General features: G+C 43.7%; 1 protein-coding gene across 3 annotated transcripts in view; it reads right to left on the reverse strand.

The window, feature by feature from the left end:
- LOC139424032 (uncharacterized) overlaps positions 1 to 15,144 on the reverse strand; it is a 28,826-nt gene extending 13,682 nt beyond the window's left edge. For all 3 annotated transcript variants that reach the window (XM_071175718.1, XM_071175717.1, XM_071175716.1), the window contains exons 1-13: positions 14,966 to 15,144; positions 13,065 to 13,109; positions 12,168 to 12,233; positions 12,027 to 12,065; positions 11,327 to 11,395; positions 9,458 to 9,544; positions 9,329 to 9,361; positions 8,995 to 9,030; positions 8,296 to 8,346; positions 6,374 to 6,424; positions 5,831 to 5,890; positions 2,386 to 2,436; positions 247 to 297 (exon numbers count right to left, since the gene is read on the reverse strand). In XM_071175718.1, coding sequence (XP_071031819.1) covers positions 247 to 297; positions 2,386 to 2,436; positions 5,831 to 5,890; positions 6,374 to 6,424; positions 8,296 to 8,346; positions 8,995 to 9,030; positions 9,329 to 9,361; positions 9,458 to 9,544; positions 11,327 to 11,395; positions 12,027 to 12,065; positions 12,168 to 12,203 — 564 coding nt within the window. In that variant the 5' untranslated portion in view covers positions 12,204 to 12,233; positions 13,065 to 13,109; positions 14,966 to 15,144. The remainder of the gene's footprint in view (positions 1 to 246; positions 298 to 2,385; positions 2,437 to 5,830; positions 5,891 to 6,373; positions 6,425 to 8,295; positions 8,347 to 8,994; positions 9,031 to 9,328; positions 9,362 to 9,457; positions 9,545 to 11,326; positions 11,396 to 12,026; positions 12,066 to 12,167; positions 12,234 to 13,064; positions 13,110 to 14,965) is intronic.
- Positions 15,145 to 15,758: the final 614 nt, after the last annotated feature.

A 15,758-nucleotide genomic window follows, 5' to 3' on the forward strand; every position in this document is an offset into this window, starting at 1 on the left:
AGACATATTATCAGAGGTTTACCATTGGCTTTGGCTCCCTGATCATTTGGAACTCCTGGGCCATATCCTAAAACCAACAGCTCTTATTCAAAACTGTTCTAAAAATGACCAGACCATGCAAGCATAATATGCTACAAACGTTGGCATTACCACACAGCATGCACCATTCAGCTCAACTTCAATTTTGAGATAGAAAGACACACATTGAATAGGGAGGTAGACACAGACAAGGTAGCCATAGTTTACCATTGGGTTTAGCACCCTGACCATTGGGAATGCCAGCTCCTGGACCATATCCTGAAGACCACAACAATTGTTATTCAACACAAGTTAGCTCTGTAGATCTCGTCAATGACCATTGGCTTTTGTCTGAAGTCATGAAATATACAGCAATAGAGATACAGACTCTGACATTTAGTGATGGTAACAGAGGTTTACCACTGGGTATAGCACCACATGGTATAGCACCACTGGGTATAGCACCACTGGGTATAGCACCACTGGGTATAGCACCACTGGGTATAGCACCACTGTGATTAGCACCACTGGGTTTAGCACCACTGGGTATAGCACCACTGGGTTTAGCACCACTGGGTATAGCACCACTGGGTTTAGCACCACTGGGTTTAGCACCACTGGGTTTAGCACCACATGGTATAGCACCACTGGGTATAGCACCACTGGGTTTAGCACCACTGGGTATAGCACCACTGGGTATAGCACCACTGGGTTTAGCACCACTGGGTTTAGCACCACTGGGTATAGCACCACTGGGTATAGCACCACTGGGTTTAGCATCACTGGGTTTAGCATCACTGGGTATAGCACCACTGGGTTTAGCACCACATGGTATAGCACCACTGGGTATAGCACCACTGGGTTTAGCACCACTGGGTATAGCACCACTGGGTATAGCACCACTGTGATTAGCACCACTGGGTTTAGCACCACTGGGTATAGCACCACTGTGATTAGCACCACTGTGATTAGCACCACTGGGTTTAGCACCACTGGGTTTAGCACCACTGGGTTTAGCACCACTGGGTTTAGCAACACTGGGTATAGCACCACTGGGTTTAGCACCACTGGGTTTATCACCACTGATTATAGCACCACTGGGTATAGCACCACTGGGTATAGCACCACTGGGTTTTTTACACCACTGGGTATAGCACCACTATGTTTATCACCACTGGGTATAACACCACTGGGTTTAGCACCATTAGGAACACCAGCAACTGGACTATATCCTGAAAACCACAACACTGGTTAGTAACCACCACATACCGTTTAAAGAATGCATGTCTGAGCACTGCGTAAAACTGCATCAAATACCACAAAAGCAACAATAGGGAAGTTAGGCATCCAGTCAAAATGTACAGCAACAGTGTAGTTAAAAATCCCTAACAGATCATAGCAGGTCACCAGCTGATATCCACACACTAGACAGTGATATTTGTCAGAAGGGCAATATCATCTAGAAATACCAGCATCATGCAATACTGTACGTAGCAGACAGACGGAGTAACAACAGACAGAGCCGCAACAGACAGAAAAACAACAGACAGAGCAACAACAGACAGAGCCGCAACAGACAGAGAAACAACAGACAGAGCAACAACAAACAGAGCAACAACAGACTGGGCAACAACAGACAGTAAAAACAGACAGAATAACAACAGACAGAGAAGCAGCAGATAGAGAAACAGACAGTAACAACAGACAGAGAAGCAACAGACAGAGTAACAACAGACAGAGATGCAGCAGATAGAGAAACAACAAACAGAGTAACAACAGACAGAGAAACAACAGACAGCAAAACAACAGACAGGGAAACAACAAACAGAGTAACAACAGACAGAGAAACAACAAACAGAGTAACAACAGACAGAGAAACAACAGACAGAGCAACAACAAACAGAGCAACAACAGACCGGGCAACAACAGACAGTAAAAACAGACAGAATAACAACAGACAGAGAAGCAGCAGATAGAGAAACAACAGACAGAGAAACAGACAGTAACAACAGACAGAGAAGCAACAGAGAGAGTAACAACAGACAGAGAAGCAGCAGATAGAGAAACAACAAACAGAGTAACAACAGACAGAGAAACAACAGACAGCAAAACAACAGACAGGGAAACAACAAACAGAGTAGCAGAGGTTTAACATGGGGTTTAGGTTTAGCACCCTGACCATTGGGCACTCCACATCATGGACCACTTCATAGAGACCATAATACTGGTTATTCAACACAACCTAAAACAGGGTATTCAGCAGCTATCTGATTGTAATATATTTACTGTAACGTCATATCTTCCTGCTGTTAGAGTTTAAACTTTTGACAGAGACAGACACACAGAGATAGAGTAGCAGATGTTTACCATTGGGCTTAGCACCCTGTCCATTGGGCACTCCAGCTCCTGCACCATACCCTGAAGACCACAACAATGACTCATTAGGTACAAAAATATATACAAACAGACCAAACACGTGACATACAGTAAAAGCTAACATATTGACAAGTTGTTGAATCGGTACGTTAGTCATGGACATGCAGTCTTAGCGACACTTGTACTGCAACTAATATGAACCATACATATACTTCAGGAACCCAATATGACACAGCATATTGAACACCCCAGCACGCAACAAGCAGTGTTCACTATTAAACTGTGACACTCACTCTAAACGAAAGCTAAACTGAGGATGTAGCAGAGACTCTATATTTAGACTGTCAGAGTCAGGGGATGAATTCGGATTAGCATGTAAGTCAGAGTTTTGAATGAACCAAGCCGTCCTCTGTGGCGCAACACTGATACATAGAACAGGCACCAGGGCACAGACACAGACAAGATCACACACTGAGCTACAGACGGGATGACAGGCAAACACACGGTTGCCTTTAGCACCCTGTTCAATAGGTTGCTCTGCTCCACCATCACCAGTCCCTCAACAACCAATAGAGGTACAGTACAATTCATACAACGGCTGGGTCTAATCCTGAATGCTGATTGGTTAAAAGTGCATTCCAGCCGGTGTCTATTCCACAAGTTTCCACCTGCTAAATCTATACACATTTTACCACACACTCACATACTTTCACTACACACATCAACATGTTCAGCTAAGAAGTCAAGTAAATGTTAATTGAAGGTCACTTCAGGTTTTTTGTCACAACTGAATGAAATGCTTTTCCAATCTGGACATATTAAATCATTAGATGAAGAGCAACATTCACAAACACTTTTGGAAGGAAATCATAGACAAACAACAGGAAGATGATATGCATCCCAGTTGACAACTAACAATGGGATGACTGAAAAAAATAGCAGGTGAAGAGGAGTCTCTAACGAGCCCCAGTCCAGCTGGTATTGTAGGTCTATAGTGTTTGGCTCCCTATACATCTGGTATCGTAGGTCTATAGTGTTTGGCTCCCTGTACATCTGGTATCGTAGGTCTATAGTTTTAGTCTCCCTGTCCATCTGGTATCGTAGGTCTATAGTGTTTGATTCCCTGTCCATCTGGTATTGTAGGTCTATAGTGTTTGATTCCCTGTCCAGCTGGTATTGTAGGTCTATAGTGTTTGGCTCCCTGTACATCTGGTATCGTAGGTCTATAGTGTTTGGCTCCCTGTACATCTGGTATCGTAGGTCTATAGTTTTAGTCTCCCTGTCCATCTGGTATCGTAGGTCTATAGTGTTTGGCTCCCTGTCCATCTGGTATTGTAGGTCTATAGTGTTTGATTCCCTGTCCATCTGGTATTGTAGGTCTATAGTTTTTGGCTCCCTGTCCATCTGGTATTGTAGGTTGATAGTTTTTGGCTCCCTGTCCATCTGGTATTGTAGGTCTATAGTGTTTGGCTCCCTGTCCATCTGGTATCGTAGGTCTATAGTTTTAGTCTCCCTGTCCATCTGGTATCGTAGGTCTATAGTGTTTGGCTCCCTGTCCATTTGGTATTGTAGGTCTATAGTGTTTGATTCCCTGTCCATCTGGTAGTGTAGGTCTATAGTTTTTGGCTCCCTGTCCATCTGGTATTGTAGGTCTATTGTTTTTGGCTCCCTGTCCATCTGGTATTGTAGGTCTATAGTTTTTGGCTCCCTGTCCATCTGGTATCGTAGGTCTATAGTGTTTGGCTCCCTGTCCATCTGGTATTGTAGGTCTATAGTTTTTGGCTCCCTGTCCATCTGGTATCGTAGGTCTATAGTGTTTGGCTCCCTGTCCATCTGGTATTGTAGGCCTATAGTTTTTGGCTCCCTGTCCATCTGGTATTGTAGGTCTATAGTTTTTGGCTCCCTGTCCATCTGGTATCGTAGGTCTATAGTTTTTGGCTCCCTGTCCATCTGGTATTGTAGGTCTATAGTTTTTGGCTCCCTGTCCATCTGGTATCGTAGGTCTATAGTTTTTGGCTCCCTGTCCATCTGGTATTGTAGGTCTATAGTTTTTGGCTCCCTGTGCTACAGGACCAAGACTTTTGCCCTCTTTCCCAACAGGCACCTGAGGTTCTAGACTTTTAGCCGCCTGTGACTCTGGGACCACAGAACCAACACCTTCGGAACCCTGTGGCTGCTGAGCTACTGGACCTTGACCCCCCTTCCCATCTGCCACTGCAGCAGGTCCATAGCATTTGGCTCCCTGTGCTTCTGGAGCAGCAGGACCAAGACTTTTGGCCTCTTTCCTAATGTTTATCTGAGGTCCTAGGCTTTTATCCCCCAGTGTATAGGATGCCACAGGACCAGAACCTTTGACCCCTTTGCCATTTGGAGCTGCCGGTCCATAGCTTTCGGCTCCCTGTGCTTGAAGAACAACAGGACAAGGGCTTTTAGGCCCCTTCACATCTGGCAATGCAGCAGGTCCTTGGCTTTTTGCTCCTGATAAATCCTGTGCAACTAGACCTTCACCCTTATTACCCTTTCCAGCAACTCTTAAACCTCCCGCAGAGGCACCTGGCAGAAAAAAGACACAGAACACTGACAAGATGAGGGGCGATCGTCCGAGATTAACGATGGGCCTTAGTTAAAGGACACATCATCAGCCGTATTAAGACACAGACTAAGATCAACAACAACAGATGACAACAAAAGCCACAAGGGAAACAACAGACGCAAAATAGACTAATGTGAAAATATACTCTCTGAGGGCATCCACTGGCATAAACACACGCCCACATGGAGGTCACACACCTAACAAAGCACTGCCATCAAAACTCTAGAACTTCAATGGCACACACCAAGACCAGTCTCCATGTGACATTTAGAGACAAAGACACACAACAGTCAACATCAGTGCGTGACAAATCCACCTGATGGACAGTGAGAAACGAAAATGCAGAAAACACAGACTTGACGGACAAGCCGGAGATCGTTTACAGGGACAATTACACAAGAATCTTAGCGGCAGGGTCCTAGTGGTTAGAGTATTGGACTAGTAACCGGGAGGTTGAAGATCAAATCCCCGAGCTGACAAGGTAAAAATATGTCGTTCTGCCCCTGAACAAGGCAATTAACCCACTGTTCCTAGGCCGTCATTGAAAATAAGAATTTGTTCTTAACTGACTTGCCTAGTTAAATAAAGGTAAAATTTAAAAAATAAAAACATCCACAAGACTCACAAAACATCCACGTCAAACCGTAAGCCCATTGGATATACCAGCGGCTCGATCACTGACGCTGAAACCTTGAAAGCACTTAGTAAGTATAGAGAACCAGATCAGAGACTTAGAACCAGATCAGAGAAGAAGGAAAGGCCACCAGGTGCACGTATGAAACATTAAGTTCTAGACTAATTATTAGAAAGAGATGACATGAAAACAAGGAAAGCAAGGTTTACCCTGTTTGGATGGTTTAGCACCCTGTCCAGTGGGAACTCCTCCAGCTCCTGCAGCATACCCTGGAGACCACAACAGTGGTTATTCAAAAAGATTAACCCATAAACCAACCAATAAAAAGACTGGCGTCTGAACACCAAAATGAATCTAGAATTCTATATGACAATGTGATTTCAAATATCAAATTGAAAATAGAATACTTTGATCATCGTTAGGAGTCACTTTCTAGTGATTGGTCAAGAAGACCCAGGACAAACCCATGCTGTTAGAAAAACCCAAATCCCTGTACAAAGAACAAAACCCACAACCACAACATGCTGACAGGGGCTGTGATCCACACATGGCAATAGATATTGGCGTCTCAATAGCATTCAAACAAAACTATGACTGAAAATGATACCTACACCATATGTAGACAGTATGTAAACTTACACAATCAATATCATGATTGTGGCATAATGTGTCTACATGCAACATGCACCTTTACAGAAACTGGGACAAAGACACACATAGACAGACAAACCCACAGGGTAGCAGATGTTTACCATTGGGTTTAGCACCCTGTCCATTGGGCACTCCAGCTCCTGCACCATATCCTGAAGACCACAATAGTGATTACTCAACACTGGCGACTATAGGACGGACTCATGCAGATACGATGCTCTGATCCACGAACATAACCATACACAAACACACCCACTTACATACTTTACTACTAACACAATTCCAATCACACCACAACAATATACACTGCTCAAAAAAATAAAGGGAACACTAAAATAATACATCCTAGATCTGAATGAATGAAATATTCTTATTAAATACTTTTTTCTTTACATAGTTGAATGTGCTGACAACAAAATCACACAAAAATGATCAATGGAAATCAAATTTATCAACCCATGGAGGTCTGGATTTGGAGCTGATCCAACTTTGATGTAATGTCCTTAAAACAAGTCAAAATGAGGCTCAGTAGTGTGTGTGGCCTCCACGTGCCTGTATGACCTCCTACAACGCCTGGGCATGCTCCTGATGAGGTGGCGAATGGTCTCCTGAGGGATCTCCTCCCAGACCTGGACTAAAGCATCTGCCAACTCCTGGACAGTCTGTGGTGCAACGTGGCGTTGGTGGATGGAGCGAGACATGATGTCCCAGATGTGTTCAATTGGATTCAGGTCTGGGGAACGGGCGGTCCATAGCATCAATGCCTTCCTCTTGCAGGAACTGCTGACACACTCCAGCCACATGAGGTCTAGTATTGTCTTGCATTAGGAGGAACCCAGGGCCAACCGCACCAGCATATGGTCTCACAAGGGGTCTGAGGATCTCATCTCGGTACCTAATGGCAGTCAGGCTACCTCTGGCGAGCACATGGAGGGCTCTGCGGCCCCCCAAAGAAATGCCACCCCACACCATGACTGACCCACCGCCAAACCGGTCATGCTGGAGGATGTTGCAGGCAGCAGAACGTTCTCCACGGCGTCTCCAGACTCTGTCACGTCTGTCACATGTGCTCAGTGTGAACCTGCTTTCATCTGTGAAGAGCACAGGGCGCCAGTGGCGAATTTGCCAATCTTGATGTTCTCTGGCAAATGCCAAACGTCCTGCACAGTGTTGGGCTGTAAGCACAACCCCCACCTGTGGACGTCGGTCCCTCATACCACCCTCATGGAGTCTGTTTCTGACCGTTTGAGCAGACACATGCACAATTGTGGCCTGCTGGAGTTCATTTTTCAGGGCTCTGGCAGTGCTCCTCCTGCTCCTCCTTGCAGAAAGGCGGAGGTAGCGGTCCTGCTGCTGGGTTGTTGCCCTCCTACGGCCTCCTCCACGTCTCCTGATGTACTGGCCTGTCTCCTGGTAGCGCCTCTTGTGTGGGTTGTAGACTCCGTCTCATGCTACCACAAGAGTGAAAGCACCGCCAGCATTCAAAAGTGACCAAAACATCAGCCAGGAAGCATAGGAATTGAGAAGTGGTCTGTGGTCACCACCTGCAGAACCACTCCTTTATTGGGGGTGTCTTGCTAATTGCCTGTAATTTCCACCTGTTGTCTATTCCATTTGCACAACAGTATGTGAAATTTATTGTCAATCAGTGTTGCTTCCTAAGTGGACAGTTTGATTTCACAGAAGTGTGATTGACTTGGAATTACATTGTGTTGTTTAAGTGTTCCCTTTATTTTTTTGAGCAGTGTATATATGGCTGCCCATTTGAAAGAATTTGGCAGCTGTAAAATAAAGACAACCATTGATGGTAAGTAGATAGACACCTGTTAATGCACTGAGAAAACAACATGCATTTACATCATGTCTGACTGAATCAACGAAAGGCATAAATACTGATTACACAGAAGAGATTGAAAACGGCAACACGAAGAGCAGACATGAAGGCAGAAACTGAAAAACGCAGGTAAAAACAAACAAACATGAATGCGGACACAGACGGACACAGCAGGATTGGAAAGTTTACCCGGTTTTGGTCCCTTAGATCCCTGTCCATTGGGATACCCGGCTCCAGCACCTAATGTTTGCAAAGGGGCACTGTCAATTGGAATGATCGAACTCCACATGCAGTGTATGAGGTACAGAGGCTTTGCAGCAATCAACCACTTTGCTTGTACAGATGTAGGATCTTAATTTCAGCCAGTTTGCTACAGCAGGAAAATAATCCTGCTGCGACAAGAAATGTGAATTATTATGTGGATTAGAATTCATCTTTAAGAGTAAATTGACGCACCTGTGCATCAATCTAAGTAACATTATAAAAAAATCCCCAACAAAACCAGTCAGTTTAATGGATATTTATGTAGGGGTTAATACATTTTTCGTTAGGGCAAATTAAGTCTGAAATTTCAAAGTGGAAAATAAATTAAAACTAAAAAAATTCCAATTAAGATCCTACATCTGTAAAGCCAGTTTACAGATGCTTGGTGTCTATGTAGGGCCCAGCTGGCTAATGTACACTGTACAGTGTACAGTATGCAGATGACAATTTGTAAGATGCGTAATATGGAAATCCCCACTGATTTATTGATTGGGATTGACAGTTTGTTCAATGAATTAAGTGCTTGAGGTGTGAGCTGTAAAAGATATGAACCCTGGCTTGTAAAATAGTAGACTATAGTATTGGCCTTTAGATGGTTCAGGCCAGCAGGGATTGGCTGCTTACCTGGTCGTGGATAGCCTCTGGCTCCAGCCCCGTAACCTAGCAACAAGACAAGTAGCAAGGTCAAAGGACATGCAACACATAACTCTTTACATCATGTCATTTAACCACATAACCACAAACATAAAGCTTAAATCTCCACCCCTGGAGTTATTATTATTTTATTCCAAGATCACATTCTGGTTTATTAGATGAGAACCAATCTGCACTCACAGACAATGGCCCAAATTCAACTTAACTATGATCCAACAGACAGAGACAGAGGAGACGGTCTTGAGGATCTTAAATATTGTGTGTTCTATACAAACAAATACCAGGTAACAGAACAAACACGTACCTGGCTGTGTGCCATAGCCATTACCACCGTATCCTGACAAACACAGACAAACAGACAGATGATGTTTACTCGGCATTGTTAGTACAAACTTTGGAATAGAACATCTCTTGTCCTGAATGTCACACTCACCTCCACCTCCACGTGGTTTCCCACCCTGTGAGCCCAGTCCGGCTCCCGTCCCCATTCCTTGGCCATTTCCTGCTCCCAGACCAGCACCTACAATCAGACAAATGGGAAGAAGTCATATAATGTAGACATTTATTAAAATAAATGAATGAATATTTAAATCAACAAGGAAAACTGCTGCAAGAGTTAAGACATTTTTGGCACATACAGTGGGGCAAAAAAGTATTTAGTCAGCCATCAATTGTGCAAGTTCTCTCACTTAAAAAGATGAGAGAGGCCTGTAATTTTCATCATAGGTACACTTAAACTATGACAGACAAAATGAGAAAAGAAATCCAGAAAATCACATTGTAGGATTTTTAATTAATTTATTTGCAAATTATGGTGGAAAATAAGTATTTGGTCACCTACAAACAAGTAAGATTTCTGGCTCTCACAGACCTGTAACTTCTTCTTTAAGAGGCTCTTCTGTCTTCACTCGTTACCTGTATTAATGGCACCTGTTTGAACTTGTTATCAGTATAAAAGACACCTGTCCACAACTTCAAACAGTCACACTCCAAACTCTACTATGGCCAAGACCAAAGAGCTGTCAAAGGACACCAGAAACAAAATTGTAGACCTGCACCAGGCTGGGAAGACTGAATCTGCAGCTTGGTTTGAAGAAATCAACTGTGGGAGCAATTATTAGGAAATGGAAGACATACAAGACCACTGATAATCTCCCTCGATCTGGGGCTCCACGCAAGATCTCACCCCGTGGGGTCAAAATGATCACAAGAATGGTGAGCAAAAATCCCAGAACCACACGGGGGGACCTAGTGAATGACCTGCAGAGGGCTGGGACCAAAGTAACAAAGCCTACCATCAGTAACACACTACGCCGCCAGGGACTCAAATCCTGCAGTGCCAGACGTGTCCCCCTGCTTAAGTCAGTACATGTCCAGGCCCGTCTGAAGTTTGCTAGAGAGCATTTGGATGATCCAGAAGAAGATTGGGAGAATGTCATATGGTCAGATGAAACCAAAATATAACTTTTTGGTAAAAACTCAACTCGTCGTGTTTGGAGGACAAAGAATGCTGAGTTGCATCCAAAGAACACCATACCTACTGTGAAGCATGGGGGTGGAAACATCATGCTTTGGGGCTTTTTTTCTGCAAAGGGACCAGGACGACTGATCCGTGTAAAGGAAAGAATGAATGGGGCCATGCATCGTGAGATTTTGAGTGAAAACCTCCTTCCATCAGCAAGGGCATTGAAGATGAAACGTGGCTGGGTCTTTCAGCATGGCAACGAAGGAGTAGCTTTGTAAGAAGCATTTCAAGGTCCTGGAGTGGCCTAGCCAGTCCCCAGATCTCAACCCCATAGAAAATCTTTGGAGGGAGTTGAAAGTCCGTGTTGCCCAGCAACAGCCCCAAAACATCACTGCTCTAGAGGAGATCTGCATGGAGGAATGGGCCAAAATACCAGCAACAGTGTGTGAAAACCTTTTGAAGACTTACAGAAAACGTTTGACCTCTGTCATTGCCAACAAAAGGTATATAACAAAGTATTGAGATAAACTTTTGTTATTGACCAAATACTTATTTTCCACCATAATTTGCCAATAAATTCATTAAAAATCCTACAATGTGATTTTCTGGATTTTTTTTTCTCATTTTGTCTGTCATAGTTGAAGTGTACCTATGATGAAAATTACAGGCCTCTCTCATCTTTTTAAGTGGGAGAACTTGCACAATTGGTGGCTGACTAAATACTTTTTTGCCCCACTGTAACCATTGTGGATTTCATGTAAACCTAAGTTACTAAGACATTTCATCTTAACAAGCCTTGTTCAGAGACTGTTTGTTAAGTTAAGTAGTAGACATTACCATAGCCTCCCTGGCCTCCGTTACCATATCCTCCCCTACCCCCGGCCCCTCCTGGGCCTCTGTATCCCCCTTTGGGAAAGACAGTGGAGACATGTCACATATTGATACACACAAATAACACATTGAACAAGAGTAGATAAACACAAGCTGAATCAAACAGAGAATACTTACAGTGAGAATACAAAACATTAAGAACACCTGACACAGCCTTTACCTGGATTCACCTGGTCAGTTTATGTGATGTCACTTGTTAAAGTGACTTCAATCAGTGTAGATGAAGGGGCCTCAGGTTAAATAATGATTTTTAAGCCTTGAGACATGGATTGTGTATGCATGCCTTTCAGAGGGTGAATGGGGAAGACAAAATATTGAAGTGCCTTTGAACATTTGAACAGGGTATGGTAGTAGGTGCCAGGCAACCGATTTGTGTCAAGAACTGGAACGCTGCTGGGTTTTTCACGCTCAACAGTTTCCATTGTGTATCAGGAATGGTCCACCACCCAAAGGACATCCAGCCAACTTGACAAAACTGTGGGAAACATTGGAGTCAACATGAGCCAGCATCCCTGTGGAACACTTTGACAACCTTGTAGAGTCCATGTCCGTGGGAATTGAGGCTGTTCTTAGGACGGGGGGGTTCCTAATGTTTGGTACAGTAGACTCAGTGTACGTGGTTTAGCTCTATCTTTGAGAAACTCACCTCCTCCAAGCTGCTGAGCCCCCCCTGGATAACGACCACCTGTGATTCATTAGAAAGACAGGTCATGATGGTACATAAATTCAATTATGAATGATGATTGGTAGCACTAAAAATATAAACATGGCAATCAATCAATATTACCCCCAGCTCCTCCGGTTTTGGCGGGCTTGGCTCCATAGCCTCCCTGTATCCCAAGAGCACCAGCCCCTGGAAGACCACAAGACACCACAGGGAGATGTGAGACGTCAGTGATCAGTGATGCACCATAGTGGAGCATGTTTCTCTATGGTGGGAAAAAAATCTAAACGTTGTATCACATGAGTCTATATTAAATCATTAATAAGGAGGATGAGCATTGCAAGACAGAATCTAAGTCCGATTTCTCATTGACGATTGCACCACTTTCCGTTTTTAATTCTAAATGCCAGACAACTTAATCTGAAGCTATATTTAGTTGAGCAAATTAGTTTAGACCATGCTCAAGACGGGTCAATTGAGTGCAGTCCTGAGATAAGACAGAATCTGTGAGGGGCTGATTGTTGGTGGAAGTTCCACTGACCTCCAGCTTTTACACCTCTCATCCCTGCACCCAGAGAGAGAGAGAGAAAGAGGAGAGAGGAGAGAGAGAGAGAGAGAGAGAGAGAGAGAAGAGAGAGAGAGAGAAAGAGAAAGAGGAGAGAGAGAGAGAGAGGAGAGAGAGAGAGAGAGGAGAGAGAGAGAGGAGAGAGAGAGAGAGGAGAGAGGAGAGAGAGAGAGAGGAGAGAGGAGAGAGAAGAGAGGAGAGAGAGAGAGAGAGAGAGAGAGAGAGAGAGAGAGAAAGAGGAGAGAGAGAGAGAGAGAGAGAGAGAGAGAGAGAGAAAGAGGAGAGAGGAGAGAGAGAGAGAGAGAGAGAGGAGAGAGAGGAGAGAGAGAGAGAGAGAGAGAGAGAGAGAGAGAGAGAGGAGAGAGAAGAGAGAGAGAAAGAGAAAGAGGAGAGAGGAGAGAGATGTGGGGGTAGGGGAGACAGACAGACATACAGAGACTAATAATTGCACTTACCCCTGGGTAACATTTTTCCCATACCGCCACTTTGAGGTTTCACTCCTAATAGAGATGAAAAACAGAATTACAAATCACTCTATGAAGTATGCTATGCTGCTATGCTGTGGTTTGGAGAGAGATGAAGGCCTTCATCGTTTCCTGTTGGCCAGTGCCAGTGTTACACCATCCATAACGTAAGCATTTGAAACACTACAGCTGATTAAATATTAAATGATGTCATCGGATGATGAGTAGTGAACATCTCACTCCCATCCCATGCAAACTCAGCTCCAACTGGGCAGCTTGAGGGAAGAGAAACAGACATTCCCATTGATGGAGTGGAGAGACAGACAAAAAGGAGGGACTGTGTGCAGGTTGTAAAGGCTTCTTTCACAACAGGTTGTCAAATTTGGACCGCTGCTGCCACCTCACCTTCCCATGCTTTGATTCAAAGCAATCAGACGAGATGAAACTACAGAGGCTTAGCGGGGTCACCAGACTTGGAGCAGGTCTGTTTCACTGAGATCCAGGCAGCAAGGACCACGTAGGCCCATTTTTTCCCCTGATCTGACACGGACATTGGAAATTTGACACATAAATGTCAGTTGGGCGGTTTTGCAGAGATATCTGAGCATGATACCCAAGTTGATTCCTGATAGTTTAACAACATGTCTACAGCTATCTGTCACTCAGCTGTACAGGTGTAGGATCTTAATTGGATCCCCATGTTGCAGGAGAAATGCCCTGCAATGCATGAAATGTGAAACTTGTAGTGTATTTGAGGTTTGTAATTTTCACTTTGAAATTTCAGACTTGATTTTCCCAGGAAAATATCATATAATCCACATAATAATTCACATTTCCTGTTGTTGCAGGATTATTTTCCTGCTGTAGCAAACTGACTCAAATAAAGATCCTACATCTGTATGTTGACAGGCCTTCCAGACCTCTCAGATAAAGTCACCAGAAACATAAAATGCATGTTGTCAGGGTTTAAAACAAAGTAGTTACTCTGAATTGTTCAAATGTTCCATACAATTTTAAATTGTTTTCATTTTATTCCCAACTATTCAATTAAAGCAATTATTTACTGATTTTCTCTGTGAATTTTAGAGCTTCTTTTTTTAGAAGAGAATTTGACTACATGTGTCAAAGGAATTTCACAACTAGGGAATTAATGTTATATTAAACATATCGTATAATTCACATGTTATTTCAATTTAATTGGGACAATACAAGTTGTGCGTAATAGGTAACTAAATGTGGACCACAATGCAACACATCCAACAACAAAAATGTTGTTTTATATATGAATATAATATGAATATTATACATGCATAACCATTTAAGTAATCAAACTACAATTGTTAAATATTCTTATAGTTGAGAAACAAGTTGAGAAACAAGCAAATCCATAAATTACAGAACAATACAATATCTTCGGAAACTTCTATAAACTAATAAATAATTAACATTTAAACTTTTAAGTTCAATTTACACTGCTGTGCACTAAGCAAGCACCCGTGAAGATTTAAGGTGGTAACAAGCAGTCCTGTGCTGACACCTACTGTACAGTGTTTCACAACACAACGTAACGTGTCTGAATGCTATTATAAAAGACAGTCTTGAAACTACTCCAACATTAATTAAAAATACCATTTCTGATGTGCCAACTCTACAATTTAAGAAATACTGGAAATACTGGTGGCATGTCTTAATCTCTCTTTCTATCCTTCCCAATCCTCACACAAATGTGGGCCTTACTTCTTCTCTCTCTTCTCTCACCTGTGATCTACATCCTTTAGACAACGTTCTCACTTTCTCTCATATTCTCTCACATCCCTCTTCCACATTCCTCTCATCCCTCTTCCACGAGCCATTCTATCCTCCACACAGATAGTCTTGGTTATGTCTCTTACCTCCTTGTAGTGTGTGCTGTGCCAGCCATAGGACCAGCGAGGTCTGAAGGAGAGCTTTTACCAGCATGGTGGAGGAGACCTGGTCCGGCAGAGAGAAAAACAGGCAGACAGACAGAAAGACAAGGAGAGAGAGAGAGAGAGAGAAACTGGCCGGCTGGACAGAGGCACAGCACAAGTAGACAGCTCCAGTGTTTGCCCACGCCTTAAATACAATTCTGGTTTTGATACCCTCCTCCTAACCAGCCCTGCCCTCTAGCCTGCAATTGGCCGTTGCTGCACCAAAGCACCTGCCCCATTTCCCCCTCTCCCTCTATACAGGCAGTCAGGCCCACCTCTGCCCATCCAAAGACAGTCCACATCAGGTTGCTGATCAGCTGGATTGCTGCCAGCCAGTATATTAACATGGCAATGTGATTTGTGTGTGATGAGCGGGATAAGACAATGCTTCAAAGAGGTGATAAGTGTGAGATCATTGTTTAGATCAGGGATCCTCAACTAGATTCAGGGGGGGGGGGGGGGGCAAATAAAACCACCCGCAGGCTAAATTTGTATTGTGGGCCTTCAGTTGAGGAAGCCTGGTTTAGATGGTAAGGAAGAAAAATTGACAGAAAAATGGTCTAATTCACAAACCTATCAAGAGAACATCCCTGGTCATCCCTACTGCCTCTGATCTGGCAGACTCACTAAACAGAGAACATCCCTGGTCATCCCTACTGCCTCTGATCTGGCAGACTCAATAAACAGAGAACATCCCTGGTCATCCCTACTGCCTCTGATCTGGCAGACTCAATAA

This window comes from Oncorhynchus clarkii, chromosome 13 (assembly GCF_045791955.1).
Source record: "Oncorhynchus clarkii lewisi isolate Uvic-CL-2024 chromosome 13, UVic_Ocla_1.0, whole genome shotgun sequence".
Classification (NCBI taxonomy): Eukaryota; Metazoa; Chordata; class Actinopteri; order Salmoniformes; family Salmonidae; genus Oncorhynchus; species Oncorhynchus clarkii.